Here is a 14,587-nt window from a genome sequence, read left to right on the forward strand (position 1 = left end):
GCTCCTCTGCTGGCCGGGGTTCTCTATTTATTCAACAAGGGCAATGGCTGTCTGCGAACAATGGATAGACGACTTCGATGTCCATGTCGGCATCAACAATATAATCGCAAAGGACACCTCCCCAAAGGTATATCAATATTTAACCGCCTTGCCCTGACATTCCTGCTTCTCCCTTCGACTCTTCTTCCTCCTTTCCTCCTTCCTTCCCCTACTGCCTTTCATCGAGATTGGTCTCTGACGAGTTTCGCTTCCTCAGATTACCTATGAGCCACCGGAATTGGCCAGGCAGAGTATAACCGACAAGCTGAAACTGCAATTCTGGCCACCTGCCAAACGGTTATCTACTGCCTCTGCGAGCTCGAGAGGACGAACTCCAGAGTCCTCCAGTTCAGGAAGATACATATACATCGGTCCTAATCGCGATAGGTTGGCCGCTGGTTCTCGCGAGTCGCTGCTGACAGTATCTACAAACCGGTATTCAAAACCCATGGATTCACGTATGTCCCGCACCTGATAACATGGCCTTTTTTCTTTTTCTCTTGTTTATCTCCTTGCCCTCTCTTTTTCGGTTCCTTAGCGGGAAATTGATGCCGATGTTGTTTTGGAGCCGGTTAACTAATTTAGTGCGTTTGCAGCTACGATACCGGGATATTTCCCGAGCCGTGAGAGAGCTCAAACTGCCCTAGGGTTTTCCCGGCCATCATCCTCCAGAGCTCGCGATCATTCACCCCTGGGTTTCCCAGGTTTCTGCGAAAGGCGCACCAGACAAATGGGAAGCAGCTGCAACACATCCAGGGAGTCGCCGAGTCCACATTCAACGGGAAGAATTACTCCTTCAGGTAGCCAGTCGATCATGGCACAGCATCAGCAACAACCTAGAGCCCGGCTGCAACGCAAGCGGAGTCCGACCAAGGCTGAAATCGAGGGTATCCCTCCCAAGGTGCCTCCAAAGACCGAACCTGCAGTGCCCAAGAAGGACAAAGTAAGCTCATCGAGTTTCTTTGGTCGAGGTGCGCCCAGGAACAGATACATAGAAGCGGTCCATTCAACTTCTGCCCCGGATCTAACTCACCTACGAGGAGGTTCAACCTCAAATTTGCTGCTGGAAAAGGATCGGCCGGCAGACCAGCTAGCAGAACTACCACAATTTTCCCAAAGATACCATGACAGACGACCAAAATCATTGAAGATACTAGGGCTAGATGCCACACGGCGACCAGAGAGCCCTACACCGGGCGAGAGCGATGATGTTCCGCAAGAGCTTGCCATACGGGAGAAGCCGTCGAAGAAGAAACCTCGGGGGAGGGTAGGACTGGAGAATATTGATATTCCGGTCGGAAACCTACCGCCGGGGTATTCTATCCAAACAGCTTCTATGCTGTTGACCCATCAAGAAATTGAGGAACTCCAAAGTCAGGCACGGCGAAGGGGCCAGAGATTCGAAGTCCTCAAGTACAGCGAGGTATCTTCTCTCACACAGGTAGGCGAAATTCCCGGTATCCACCAAAAGGGGAGAAAGAAACATTCCCCGCTAACAGAAGACCAGGAAATGCATACACTTAATAAACACTGCAAATACCTTCGAGACACCCATGTTGCTCTCCGATCAGACAGACAGCGTCTGCACGGCAGAGTGATATCATACCTCAAATCCGCCAGCGGCGTCTCCAGCTTTTCACCCGAGGGCGTCCTCAAACAAGAAGAAGCACTGCTAGAAATCGATCAATCAATAGACGAATGGGCGACCAAACTCGAATACGCGGAAGAGCGACGAGCAAAGATCCAGCAGAAACTATTGGAACACATGGTCGCCATTCTTAACTTGCCACAACCTGCTCCAAAGGAGCCCTGTCACAGCCGAAGCATAAGCGATTATACCAGCGTCAGCGAAAAGGATAGCCGACGAAGTGACCTCGAATCAATCATAATATACGCCGATGCAGGACTCCATCGATCAAACACCGATAAACCGTGGATATGATCACTCCTTTAATCATCCACTTTCTTTGCACATAACCACTTTTCCTTTTTTTTTTTCAACTTCGATACCATCCATCCACTTTGAACCGGACTAAGCGGGCATTCTCCCACCACACATGGGTTGGCGGTGCTAACTCTCCACGCTCTCTACCAAAAAGGCATTTCGTTCGGCGTAATATATTTATTATTTGTGATCATAGGATCATAGGCATCCCAATAGGAATCATAGGACTCTGGGATAGGGACCTTTCGGAAAAGGTATTTGCCCTTCTTTTTCGGGCCACTGGAAATAGACCATATACCCTTGGACAAGCGATATCTTTCTTTGAATAGTTATAACATAGTCATATAATACATTTTATAGGAGGGGTTTAATCAACGAGTCTTTCTTCCCAGTCTTCCGTCTCAGTTTTCTTTTTGATATCAAGTTGTTGATTTAAAGATTGAAGAAAACCTTAAAAACCCCAAGCAAGCTCGGAACGGGAAAACGTGACGCCGCCAAGCTTTGCGCATTTTCAGCTTTTTCTTGCTGTCAAATTTCACGCTTCAAGACGTTCAATTCATTTTCACAAACGACTCGACCTAGCAGCTTTCTTTTCTTGATCCTCTTGTTGCAATTGAAGCGTGAATAGACAGAGATATCTACAAATCCGTCATCATGTTCCGCAGAGCTCTCCTCAGACAAAGCCGGCTTGCCGGTTCCGCGACTCCCTCGTCCATCGTCTCCCCCATCCGCAGACAATCAGCCATCATCCACCAGTCCCAGCAGCTAGCAGCACGATCGCTCCCTTCCAGAGTACAGAGCAGATACGCCTCGACGGAAGCTAATGGAGACAAACCCAAGGCCGAAGAAGCTACTGAAGCTGAAAAGCCATCTGAACTCGACACATTAAAGAAGGATCTAGAAGCACGTGAGAAGGAAGTGGTTGATTTGAAGGTACGCTGCATCCTCGAGATGATATGCAGATTTCATGCAATTGATCAGGACTAACTCTACCACGGTAAATTTAGGATAAATACCTTCGATCTGTCGCAGATTTCCGCAACCTGCAAGAGCGAACTCGCCGAGATGTCGAGGCTGCTCGTACCTTTGCTATCCAGAAGTTTGCCGGAGACTTGATCGAGTCAATTGATAACCTGGAGCGTGCCCTTGGAGCCGTTCCCCCAGAGAAAGTTGACGCTGCCAATGCAAAGGAGAACAAGGACGTCTACGACCTGTTCTCTGGCCTGAAGATGACCGAGGGTATCCTCATGAACACTCTCAAGAAGCACGGCGTTGTCAGATTCGACCCGTCCGAGCCGGTTGATGGTCAACCCCAGAAGTTTGACCCTAGCAGACACGAGGCTTTGTTCATGTCCCCAATGGAGGGCAAGCAGGACGGTGATATTATGCACGTCCAGAACAAGGGTTTCACCCTTAACGGCAGAGTTCTCAGAGTACGTTTGGCACATCATATATGTAATAATAGAGCATGACTAACATCTACCATAGGCTGCTAAGGTTGGCGTCGTGAAGAACGCATAAGTGTTTTCTTCTTACATACCCCCAATTACAACCAATTCTCTGGGTACCTCTCTGATATCCTAATGCATTCTCCGATTTACCCTTTGTCTCCTCCAATTTTACCCCCGCTCTCCGCATGACCCTCCCCATTTCCTAATTATAGCCGCTTCATTGGGCATACTGTATACTATTCTGCTTCTTAGCGGAGCCGGTTATAAAAGCAGCTAGGCACGGCGTTTTGCTTTTAAGGTTATTCTTCACGGGATGATACTTCAGTTTGATGATTGAATCTGTACACATACATAAACTACATCTTTTTTCTACTGTTATGTTACCCCGTTCTATACCGTTCTTGTCTCTCCTACTGTCTCTCCCCTCTTACTTGTATGATTTTGCCTCATGTCCCTTTTTTACCCTTTTTTTCTTTCTTTCCTGCTGGCGGAATGTTGCTTGCTGCTTTAGTGCAGTATGGACGGTGCAGGTGCATGGAATGACGTACAATTTCAGATTAGACTCATTTAATAGCAGCTATGCCTTGGATCGAAGGGTCTATACACATTACATACCTCAAAGTTACCGCCGAATCAGGTCTATCCAGATAAAACCGAATTACTACCTTAAATACATGATACCTAGTGTACAAATCGCTAAAGAATGGAGACCAACTCTCGTTCTTCATCACCTCAATTCAACACCAGCAGTTTCCACCAGTGTCTGCCGTACCTTATCATGCAATTGATTTGTCTCTTCGTTTGTCAAAGTCCTTTCCAAGCTCCTATAATTGATTCTGTAGCATAAACTCTTCTTTCCCGTCTTCGGGTGTGTAAACTCATCAACCAATTTCACATCCTCTGCCAAATCACCCGCAGCACCTCGTACGATCTCCATGATATCATTTTCATGGAACGGCACTCCTCCTCCAGCTGCGCTTACAGTGCCTGCTGCGGACGACGGCAGCCAAAACGCAACATCCTTGTAGCATGCTGGGTGCTTAGAGAAGGGTGTGAAACGAGTGATTTTGCCGGCCTGGAACTGGGAAAGAAACCTGGGATCCTTAGACCAGAAAAGGCGGATGTCAGGAATATTGAAGAGAAGCATTGCGATTCGTTCAAGGCCTAGGCCGAAAGCCCAGCCAACTCGATGCGGAACACTAGAGGAGTTGAGAAGGTCTTGCTTAACAACGCCGCATCCAAGTAGTTCTAGCCATTCGCCTTGCCAGAACACCTCTAGCTCAAAGGATGGACTTGTAAAGGGGAAGTATGCCTCGATCCATCTGATTTTCAATGGTTCCTGCGCCGCAGCCGGGTTCTCACTGGCTTCTCTGGCAGCAGAAAAGATTCTAATTACGAGAAGCTCCAAGGATCGCTTCAAATGTGCTGTTATCGCCTCGACTTCCTCTGCGGTATGGTATTTGTCTTGTAGCGGATTGCGAGTCGGGTGTATGGTTGGGTTAGGATCTTCTACAACGACATCATGACGAGGCAGAGCTTCAACATCTTTCCATATCTCCGCAGCTGTTTGCTGGGAGGACTTCAGTGGTTCGTTTTCAGGCCGTTTCCACAGGCGTGCACCCTCCATCTGGTGGAAGACAGGATAATGACTTCGATCAATAGCATCACGACGATAGACGTCCGCGACAATAGTATATCCCTTCTCCTCCGGCCTAGTGGTCTCATTCCTGTTCATCTGCTGGAAATATGCTCGCTGGTGTGCACTTGTATGTGTCCGTAGAACAGTCTGTTTGTCCAAATAATATGTATCTGTCCGGCTTCGCCCTGGATGGTCTGCCGGGAAACCTAAGTCGTCAAAGTTCTGCGCCGCGGGGACAATTGGGTCTGATTCAGCATAGTTTCCATATTCAGGGCCGGAGAACTGGCTCTCGACGAGCTTCCGGGTTATGGAGAGAGGGTGGTTCTCGTCTAGATATAGACCACGGCCGAGGTGTGAGAGGATGTGACTCGGGGCGTTTGTCCATTCATCGGGCTGGTAGGATTTGTTTCCTACGGTCAGAGCGGGAGAAGAGGAGGCAATTGATGACGACGGCTTTGATCTAAGGGCCTCTTTGTCCTTTGGAGCTGTGGTAGAGCTGTTGAACCGGGGGTGTAGTGCTTTCAATTGGTATGGGACCAATCGGTTGGTATATATCGACCGCGGAGCTGCCAGATTCGACGCAGCCAAAGACCATCTGCAGGAGAACCGCAGCGCCCGTCTTGTCGCCAGCGACTGCATCTTGTCTGTCACTTCTTCTTATCCTTCTTCTCGTCTGCTCCTGTTCTCGTCGTCGTCTTCAACGTCTTCAGCTCGTCATCGTAAATATCAAAAGCTCGTTGTAATTTTCGTTCGGTGACGTTCCGCCTTTGTATCAAAAATTACCAGGTACTCCTATCTCCAGCCAATTATCGCAAGCCGGGGAATAGCTATCGCGTATCGTACTGTAAAAGGAGGCAAGTAATTTTGAAGCTCGCAGAAGCGAATTGAAAGCTCCGGAAAGCCGTTGGAAGAGGAAGAAAAACGGCGATTCCTGCTCTTCTTTAGCATCGTCTATCTAGACAGCTTTGTTAGAGGTAAGGATGCTCAGTTTGCGAGCGTCAATATGGGGAAAAAGGAAGTGAGCAAGGACAGCGCCTCGCAGCCTGGAGTGCATTATCCGTTCTGGTTCGGAGGCTCAGCTTCATGCTGTGCGGCGGGGGTGACACATCCCTTGGATCTTGGTGAGATGACGGTTTTATAGACTTGACTGTGTTGATGAGACATAAATACTAACGGATTGCTCTAGTTAAGGTATTTGGCCTCCTAAGCTTGATGCTTAATGAAGGATATCATGCTGATACCTAGTTATACAGGTCCGGCTACAAACTCGAGGGCCAAATGACCCAGCCGGAATGCTCCGGACCATAGTTCATATATGCAAAAACGAAGGGTTTTTAGGACTCTACAATGGAGTAAGATGCTCTTTATGATTAGAGTCAGTTTGGACAATGATTTGCTGATGGACCATGGTTATGACGTTAGCTCTCTGCCTCTGTTCTACGACAGTTGACATATTCAACGACTCGGTTCGGGGTGTATGAGGAACTCAAGACGCGAGTCAACGAGGCATCCCCTTCATCTCCCCCATCTCTGCCTACGCTGATTGCCATGGCATCGCTATCCGGCTTCCTGGGCGGACTGGTAGGTAACCCCGCAGACGTATTGAACGTACGAATGCAATCAGATGCCGGCCTTCCTCCTGAGAAGAGAAGGAACTATAAGCATGCGCTTGACGGGCTAGCTCGGATGATACGCTCAGAGGGCATCAGCAGTGCCTTTCGAGGTGTTTGGCCTAACTCGGCGAGGGCAGTGCTGATGACTGCCTCACAGCTGGCTACCTATGACACGTTCAAAGGTATATGTATCGGCAACTTGGGCATGAAAGATAACCTGACGACGCATTTTACGTCTTCGTTCATGGCCGGGTTTGTAGCCACGTCTGTGTGCAGCCCTGTGGACGTGATAAAGACTAGAATCATGCATGCCAGTCCTGCAGAGAGTAAAGGACAGAGCCTCGTTGGGCTGCTGAGAGACGTGTTTAAGAAAGAAGGGTTTACTTGGATGTTCAGAGGATGGACGCCTAGCTTCATCCGGCTTGGGCCACATACCATTGCTACGTTTCTGTTCCTGGAACAGCATAAGAAGGTATACCGTGCCTTGAAGGGGGTTAAATCAGAGACATCGATCTAGTTGGAGTTGCATTTTAAGGTCAATTGGATATAGGATATACGCTATAGTTTCTAATACGCTGGGATAGACTAGATCTTATTACATCTAGTGCTGGGTGGTTAGCTATTAATTTTGATACTAATGATACAAAAAGTAATAAAGATGAAATTTTTTTGCTTTGAAACCCTGCTTTAATATTGAGACAGTATTATATACACTTCTTTAACCATCAGCAAGCCACGGGAACCGTGTTAGTGAAGACATCGGTCCGCGACCATCCTAAAAGAAATCTATCAGTCGAGGCGAGCAGGGAAGTTGCCGGACTCTATCGCAGATGTTAGTATTAAACTTAACACTCATCACATCGACAGGAGAATCATACCTCTCTGGTCGTCCCATCGGTCGGTCCAGGACTTGGGGCAGAGAGATCGGAAAGCAAGGAAAAACTAGAGTCAGGTTAGACACAGATTCGGTCTGTTAAGGGTGGCTATATGGGCAGTACCTGTCTGCAGGGCTTGAACTCCTCTCCCTTGGCGTTGACGCACTTGTAGTAGTCAACGTAGTTTTGCCAGCAGTGCTTGGTCCTAGGCACGCTATTAGATCTTATCCGGTGACATATCTCTACCCATTGGCCTTGACTTACTGGTTCTGGTTGGGGAAACGGGCGTCAAAGCCTAAGAGTGCGGTCAGCCATATCACCACTCTCACAAAACGGTCGTCCGATTCGAACGAGAAGGTCGCCGTAAACAGGTTTGTAAAGCTATATCACGTACCAGCTGTCGAGCAGAGTTAGCAATTGCATACAGTCAGTGCCGGATAAGGCCAGTTAAGCCGGTAAACGGGGAGCACGGAGAAAGAATCAACATACCAGTCACGAACTTGAAGGGCTTGGTCTCGACGGGCTCATCGGGATCGGCATCTGGGATTTCGGCAGGCATGGTGGCTAGTTCACAAACGCAATTGACCGTGTTCTCGACTTCGGCGTGGCTGGAAGCTGTTCTTCGCTCGTCTTGTCGGTCGTCCGTCAAGATCTTCGTCGGTTGGTGTGAGGTTGAAGTTGAAGTTGCGTGACAAGAGAAAAAGTCCCGTGAGAGTGGATGACTAAGCCCATCAGGCGAATCAGGCCTTCAGCTTTACGCTTCCCACTTCTTCTTCTTCCTCCATGAACAACGTACGATACAAACAAGCGAAGAACGAACTGCGCACCAGCGACTGCAAAGCACCACGAACTCGACCCTGCAGCGTCTGAAAGAGCTGTCTGGATAGCTTGCAACCATGTTTGCCACCCGTGCCCTCGGCTTCAGGGCCGCTCGACCTCTCTTCGAGCCCATTCCCGTAAGTTGCTGCGTTTTCGCTGATCTGTTTTTGCTATGATTGTCTGTCTGTATGCCGGGAGTCGGGGTTGCTAACAGCTCTGTATAGAAGGAACAGCAAAGCGGTAAGCTTTAGACACTCGAGATCTACGATTCTGACAGGCCAATGCCTGGATTTGATGTCGCCAGCACGTCTGACAAGTCTCCCGTTGAACCAGCTCATACTATCTCCCAACGTCTGCGAACACTCAAGAAGATTCCCCCAGAGTTGATCCCTCTCGGTGAGTAACATGATGCTAGATTGGTTGACCACAGGAATTGAATTGATCTTGCTAACTTCTATTTACTTAAGGTGTCGTCCTTGGGTAAGATTCCGCTATCGTCAAAATGTCCAAAAAGACCCTGTACTAACACAGTCCAGTGTTGCCATTGGTGCCGCCATCTACTCTAGCTCAAAGAAGCTGTTCGGTGACAAGACCCTCCGTCTCACCCGATCGAAGCGTGAGGATCACTAAGCCTGGATCCCCCTTCCGGGTGCGGAACACTAAGGGAAAGGATGATGGGCGTGGCATAGAGAAGATGTTCGAGTAGCAGATTTAGGAGCAGAAAATTAATGCAATCATCTCCTTGTATCGTTAAGACGGCAATTTGAGTGTCGGTGGCGGTCTTTGTACATATATGAGATAATTCAGCACAGCTTGCTTGCTTTCCTCGGTGCTGTATGTTGTTGGGATCCCGATTTTGATAGCTCTCCGGCTGGCTCGGCATGACTATGCGGGCTTCGGGCCTGCGACGTCCAGTCCTTCAAGGCCTTGCATAGGATCTTCCGGCCGGCTGTTGCTGGTGCTGGCTTCACCTGTAGCAACCTGGTCTTCCTCGCCGACTGCATGCTTGGCCAGATATCCCTCCTGTAAAACGTATTAACATCATACTCTTTTAGTCTATCTACTTAATTATAAGGATAAACATACCTGCTCCCATATAGCTGTCTTACTGCCTAGTCCCTCGTTGCTCTCCTTCTGCGGTTTGGCTGCTGCAACTTTGATAGTTCGCCCGTACAGCTCGCTCTGGTCCATGTTGTCGATCGCCTCTTTGGCATCTTGAGGCAGCTCAAACTCGATATATCCAAATCCCCGGTGCAGGTCTGTAGACGACGGCAGCTCTGGCTTTGGCAGCGAGATATCAGTTATCTCGCCAAAGGGAATGAAGGCCTCGCTGAGCGTGCGCACTGTAACAGCCTGGTCGAGCCCGCCCACGTAGATGGTGCCCTTTAGCCTGGATGCGTCCGTCATCTTCTAATCTGTGTTCTACTGTCTTCCTGCCGTCGTCTTCCTCACACTGTTGCTTTCTTTGCTGTTGTCTGCCTCCCGTCTTTCACTTCTTCCTCGTCTATCAAAATATCACATCACGTGACCGCATACTAAAAGGCCACCTTGTTGCCCCTTTGAAGCCCAACAACAAACGACTTTTGATATATCAAATATAAACAGCCAGCTTGTCCTTGTCTTGCTACCGTCTACTTGTTGACAAGGCGTTTTTGACACTAAAGGAGACCTGCTTCCCGCCTAGACGGCTAGTCGGGGGTTTCCTTTGCTTTCTTTCTTTCTAGTTCGCTTTCCTTGATCCCCGGTATCTATCAGCACAGTCGACCATGGTGCGTCTAAGACAGATACCACGCAGCGCGGCCTTCGCCTGGTCCCCGGGCCACTCTTCTCCCTTCCTAGCGACCGGAACCCATGTCAGAGCCGTCGACGTCGATTTCTCCAATGAAACCTTTCTAGAATTGTGGGATCTCAAGCTCGATAGTGAGAATGTGGGAGCGGAGCTGCAGCCTGTAGCCAAGATTAGCACAGAGTCTAGGTGAGCTGCACGGTGATACAATCGACGGTGAGAAAATGCTGTTATCTGAATATGATGGCTAACTGGTTTTTGTCATAGGTTTCATGACCTTGGGTGGACGGCGACAGATGATACTACTAGAGGGCTCATTGCGGGAGCATTGGAGAACGGAGCCCTCAACCTATGGGACGCTGCAAAGCTGCTGGATGGCTCTAGGTTCGTGATTGCGGAATTGATCCCTTACAGAAAACAATTGAGCTGACTGTCCGTAGCAGTGAACCGGCCATGAAAGTGGCTGCTCATAGCGGGGCAGTCAAGACGCTTCAGTTTCACCCGCGGCATTCCAACCTCCTGGCCAGTGGTGGAAGCGTAGGGGAGGTCAGTGCCACTCCTCAATTGGCCTATACTATGACTGTTTTCTAACCGTGTTGTTTACCAGTTGTTCATTACCGATCTCAATAATATCGAGAGCCCTACTCGGCTAGGCAAAGTTGCAGCCAGCCAAGTCGAGATAGATTGCCTCGACTGGAACAAGAAAGTCCCCCATATCCTGGCCACGGGAAACAGTGACGGGTTCGTAACGGTATGGGATGCTAAGGCCGGAAAGGAGAGCTTGACCCTTAAGAACCTGGGGCGTAAACCCGTAAGTGCTATTGCTTGGGATCCAGAGAAGCCCACCCGACTTGTTACCTCCATACCCCTCGAGACCGATCCAGTAATTCTTGTCTGGGACCTACGCAATGCCAATGCTCCCGAACGAGTACTTAAAGGCCACGAATCCGGCGTCCTCTCGCTGTCCTGGTGTCCCCAGGACCCAAGACTCCTCCTTTCCAGTGGTGAGGATAACCGAAATATTTGCTGGAATCCACAGACCGGCGAGGCATACGGAGAATTCCCAATCGTTACAAACGCCACTTTCCAGACTCGATTTAACCCAACCAACCCCAACATCCTTGCTACTGCCTCTTTGGATGGAAATATCTCCGTGCAGACCCTTCAGAACACCAACCCGGAAACGGCGCAAAAGGGAGACGATGCGCAACCCCTTAATGACGAAGACTTCTTTGCCAAGGCCCAGACTCAACCACAGGGACCTACTTTCTCCCTACCAAAGGCTCCTAAATGGTTCGAGCGTCCTACCACCGCCAACTTTGGCTTTGGTGGAAGAGTCATTTCGGTGGTGACTGCACCAGGGACACGAACCTCGACCGTCCGTATCAGCAAGTTTGAGGTAGATGCCAGCATCGGCGCTGCTACTGATGCTTTCGAGTCCGCATTAAGCTCTGGAGATGTCCGTAGCATTTGCGAGTCTCGAGCTGCCGAGGCCAAGACTGACGAGGAGAAGTCTGACTGGAAGGTTATGACTACGTTACTGTCGGAGAGTCCTCGAAAGGAACTCATCACTCACCTTGGATTCTCGGGAGATGCCGATGAGGCTGCAGACAGCTTAGCCAAGCTTGGGCTGACAAAGGAGGACGCAGAAGAAACAACGACGGAAGAACCAAAAGCAGAAGAGAAACCGAAGTCGTCTCTTGTACCCCCTCCAGGAGCCAGGAAACATAAGAGGCTTACTTCTATCTTTGACACTGGTGCTGATAGCGAGAGTGACAGCTTCTTGAACGATCTCTCTGCCTCCAAGGATGCCAAGACCAACAGTCCCTTCAAACTGTTCACAGGAGAGGAGACTGAAGCGGATAAGGCAATCACCAAAGCTCTTATACAAGGCAAGTTTGAAATGGCCCTTGAAACCTGTCTAAAGGAGGACCGGGTGGCCGACGCTCTTATGATTGCTTTGTCTGGAGGTCAGGCGTGCATTGAAAAAGCCCAGGAGGCATACTTCCTCAAGAAATGCGAGGGACCAAGCTATGTCCGCCTACTAGCATCTATCGCTGGCAAGGATATTTGGGATGTTGTTCACAATGCCGACCTTGAAAACTGGAAGGAGATTGTTGCTGTCATTTGCACCTTTGCTGATGACAAGGAGTATCCCGATCTTTGTGAAGCCCTTGGCGATAGACTAGAGGAGTACTCGCGAACTCATGACAGCAAGGAGACTCGCAAGGACGCTTCTTTCTGCTACTTGGCCAGTTCCAAGTTGGAGAAGGTTGTGTCCATCTGGATCCAGGAACTCAAGGAGAACGAGAACAAGATGGTTGAAGATGCCTCTGGCGAGACTGGATTTTCCATCCACGTACAAGTTCTCAGGGACTTTATTGAGAAGGTCACAGTCTTCCGCCAGGTATCTAGGTTCGTTGACGCTGAAAAAGAGAAGCCATCGGACTGGAAACTCAGCTCTCTCTACGACAAGTACATCGAGTATGCCGAGATCGTTGCTACTCATGGCAGATTGGATGTAGCAGAGAAATACCTCAGCTTGCTGCCAGACAGCCATCCTGCAGGAGGCACCGCAAAGAACCGCATCCAACTGGCCACAAAGAAAGCTACCGTCACCACCACCACCAAGGCCGCCACCAAAGCACCCACGGCGCATATTCCAGCTGCCAGACAAGCTTCAGCAGCTGTGCCTCAGCCGGCTCTTGGAGGGTATGCTCCTCCCCAGCCTCAAGTACCCCAGCAGCCGCCAATGGTAAACCGTGGACCAACCCCAAACAACCCGTATGCGCCATCGGCTTTCAGCCAACCCGCCAATCCTTACGCTCCAAGTGCCCAGGCATCGAACTACGCACCCGCTGCCGGTTACCAACCGTCGCAGCAGCCTGGTATCGCCCCTCCTCTATTCCCTGGTCAGCAAGCCCATGGAGTTCCGCCCCCTCCTAGAGGCTTAACCCAATCACCCTCTACAGTGAAGCCGCACACGGAACGAACCAATGTCCCTGCTTGGAACGATCTTCCCGAAGGGTTTGCAAGGACCCCCACCCCTCGACGCGGAACTCCAAGTCAGGGACCTGCGGTTATCAGTTCACCGTTCCCCAATCAGCAGCAGCAGCAGCAGACCCGGAGCCCTCCTCCACCCCCTGGCCCCCCAGGTCCCGGACAGCGAGCCTCGATGCCCGTTCCACCACCACCAAAGGGCCCCTTCCAAGCAGCATCACATGCAACTCCTCCAGGCTCTGCAGGAGGCTCTCAATTCGTGCCACCAGAACGCCCATCATCTACTGCAAACCTGTATGCTCCCCCTCCAACACAACATCCACCAACAGGAGTGGCCGGTGGCCCTCCACCCATCGCCCGCAGTGCATCCCCATATTCCCCTCCACCAGCCGGCGCACCACCATCAAACCGATATGCTCCAAATCTGTCGTCCCAGCCTTCTCACCCAGCTGGATCAACTGTACCCTCCGGGCCTCCCGGGCCACCCCAACAGGCGCCAGGCCCAAGCCCATACGGAGCTCAGCGGTTCCAGTCCGCACCACCACCACAGGGAGGACCTCCCCAGGGACCATATGCACCACAAGGGGGCCAGTTCACTCAGCCTCCTCCACCACCACATACCGGTGCTCCTCCACGACCAGACTCCCGACCAAGTACTGGCCAGTCGCAGAAGAAAGCTCCTGCAGCCCCTCCCAAACACCGTAAGTTGACCATCTACCACTTCAACAATACACGTTTGTAACCGATAACTAACCCGTCCATAGCTGCCGGTGATCGTTCTCACATCCCAGACAACGCCAGGCCAATCTTCGACATTCTCTCCGCTGATATGCAGCGCGTAAAATCTCGTGCTCCATCTAGCTTCAAGGCGCAAGTCAACGACACTGAACGAAGACTAAACATCCTGTTCGATCACCTGAACAACGAAGACCTGCTGAAGCCAGGCACAATCGACAGCATGATTGAACTAGCCCGAGCCATCCAGAGCAGAGAATATGAAGCCGCGCAAGCAATTCACTTGGATATCCTGACCAACCGCACCGACGAATGCGGAAACTGGATGGTAAGTTACTACCAGATTTAATCAATCTACATACTAATTTTCATCCAGGTCGGTGTGAAACGATTGATTGGCATGAGCAAAGCGACGCCATGAACGAAATGAAAAAAGCCTCACTTTCTCTTCACCCTTTGAACTAGCATTTAGCACTTTTCCACAACGCCTGGATTTTGAAATGTCGCTATGAAGATGATCGTACATGGCCCTTTTCTCTGTTGGAGTTGATTTTGCATCTATTTCGATTTCGGTTCTTGTGGTTGAAATAGAGAGATGGCAGGTGTATAGCCCCCTGGAGGCAACAAGGCAAAACCAAAAAGGGATGGAAGCAAGGACAACTGATAATGAGGTTTTGATATGATG

The 14,587-nt window shown here is 50.1% G+C and overlaps 8 protein-coding genes across 8 annotated transcripts; 5 read left to right on the top strand and 3 right to left on the bottom strand.

The window, feature by feature from the left end:
* Positions 1–43: 43 nt before the first annotated feature.
* Positions 44–1,981, top strand: MGYG_02263 (hypothetical protein; the record flags this gene model as incomplete). Its single annotated transcript, XM_003174685.1, has 4 exons — positions 44–127; positions 257–497; positions 636–1,480; positions 1,547–1,981. 4 exons carry the CDS (start codon positions 44–46, stop codon positions 1,979–1,981), a joined length of 1,605 nt encoding a protein of 534 aa, XP_003174733.1.
* Positions 1,982–2,638: 657 nt separating this feature from the next.
* On the top strand, positions 2,639–3,505 carry MGYG_02264 (grpE protein; the record flags this gene model as incomplete). Its single annotated transcript, XM_003174686.1, has 3 exons — positions 2,639–2,917; positions 2,992–3,417; positions 3,473–3,505. The coding sequence occupies 3 exons, from the start codon at positions 2,639–2,641 to the stop codon at positions 3,503–3,505; spliced, it is 738 nt and encodes a 245-aa protein (XP_003174734.1).
* Positions 3,506–4,162: 657 nt separating this feature from the next.
* MGYG_02265 (phenylalanyl-tRNA synthetase) lies at positions 4,163–5,713 on the bottom strand (the record flags this gene model as incomplete). The annotated part of the gene is made up of 1 exon (XM_003174687.1): positions 4,163–5,713. One exon carries the CDS (start codon positions 5,711–5,713, stop codon positions 4,163–4,165), a length of 1,551 nt encoding a protein of 516 aa, XP_003174735.1.
* Positions 5,714–6,077: 364 nt separating this feature from the next.
* Positions 6,078–7,204, top strand: MGYG_02266 (mitochondrial dicarboxylate carrier; the record flags this gene model as incomplete). The annotated part of the gene is made up of 3 exons (XM_003174688.1): positions 6,078–6,195; positions 6,320–6,426; positions 6,497–7,204. 3 exons carry the CDS (start codon positions 6,078–6,080, stop codon positions 7,202–7,204), a joined length of 933 nt encoding a protein of 310 aa, XP_003174736.1.
* Positions 7,205–7,476: 272 nt separating this feature from the next.
* Positions 7,477–8,121, bottom strand: MGYG_02267 (cytochrome c oxidase polypeptide vib; the record flags this gene model as incomplete). The annotated part of the gene is made up of 5 exons (XM_003174689.1): positions 7,477–7,508; positions 7,566–7,629; positions 7,686–7,767; positions 7,827–7,857; positions 8,052–8,121. 5 exons carry the CDS (start codon positions 8,119–8,121, stop codon positions 7,477–7,479), a joined length of 279 nt encoding a protein of 92 aa, XP_003174737.1.
* A 337-nt stretch (positions 8,122–8,458) lies between these two features.
* Positions 8,459–9,011, top strand: MGYG_02268 (hypothetical protein; the record flags this gene model as incomplete). The annotated part of the gene is made up of 4 exons (XM_003174690.1): positions 8,459–8,518; positions 8,633–8,777; positions 8,849–8,861; positions 8,918–9,011. 4 exons carry the CDS (start codon positions 8,459–8,461, stop codon positions 9,009–9,011), a joined length of 312 nt encoding a protein of 103 aa, XP_003174738.1.
* A 142-nt stretch (positions 9,012–9,153) lies between these two features.
* On the bottom strand, positions 9,154–9,788 carry MGYG_02269 (hypothetical protein; the record flags this gene model as incomplete). Its single annotated transcript, XM_003174691.1, has 2 exons — positions 9,154–9,404; positions 9,468–9,788. 2 exons carry the CDS (start codon positions 9,786–9,788, stop codon positions 9,267–9,269), a joined length of 459 nt encoding a protein of 152 aa, XP_003174739.1. The 3' UTR covers positions 9,154–9,266.
* A 359-nt stretch (positions 9,789–10,147) lies between these two features.
* On the top strand, positions 10,148–14,323 carry MGYG_02270 (transporter sec31; the record flags this gene model as incomplete). Its single annotated transcript, XM_003174692.1, has 6 exons — positions 10,148–10,356; positions 10,435–10,551; positions 10,608–10,713; positions 10,775–13,868; positions 13,932–14,230; positions 14,279–14,323. 6 exons carry the CDS (start codon positions 10,148–10,150, stop codon positions 14,321–14,323), a joined length of 3,870 nt encoding a protein of 1,289 aa, XP_003174740.1.
* Positions 14,324–14,587: the final 264 nt, after the last annotated feature.

Source organism: Nannizzia gypsea, genomic scaffold (genome assembly GCF_000150975.2).
Source record: "Nannizzia gypsea CBS 118893 supercont1.2 genomic scaffold, whole genome shotgun sequence".
Taxonomy (NCBI): domain Eukaryota; kingdom Fungi; phylum Ascomycota; class Eurotiomycetes; order Onygenales; family Arthrodermataceae; genus Nannizzia; species Nannizzia gypsea.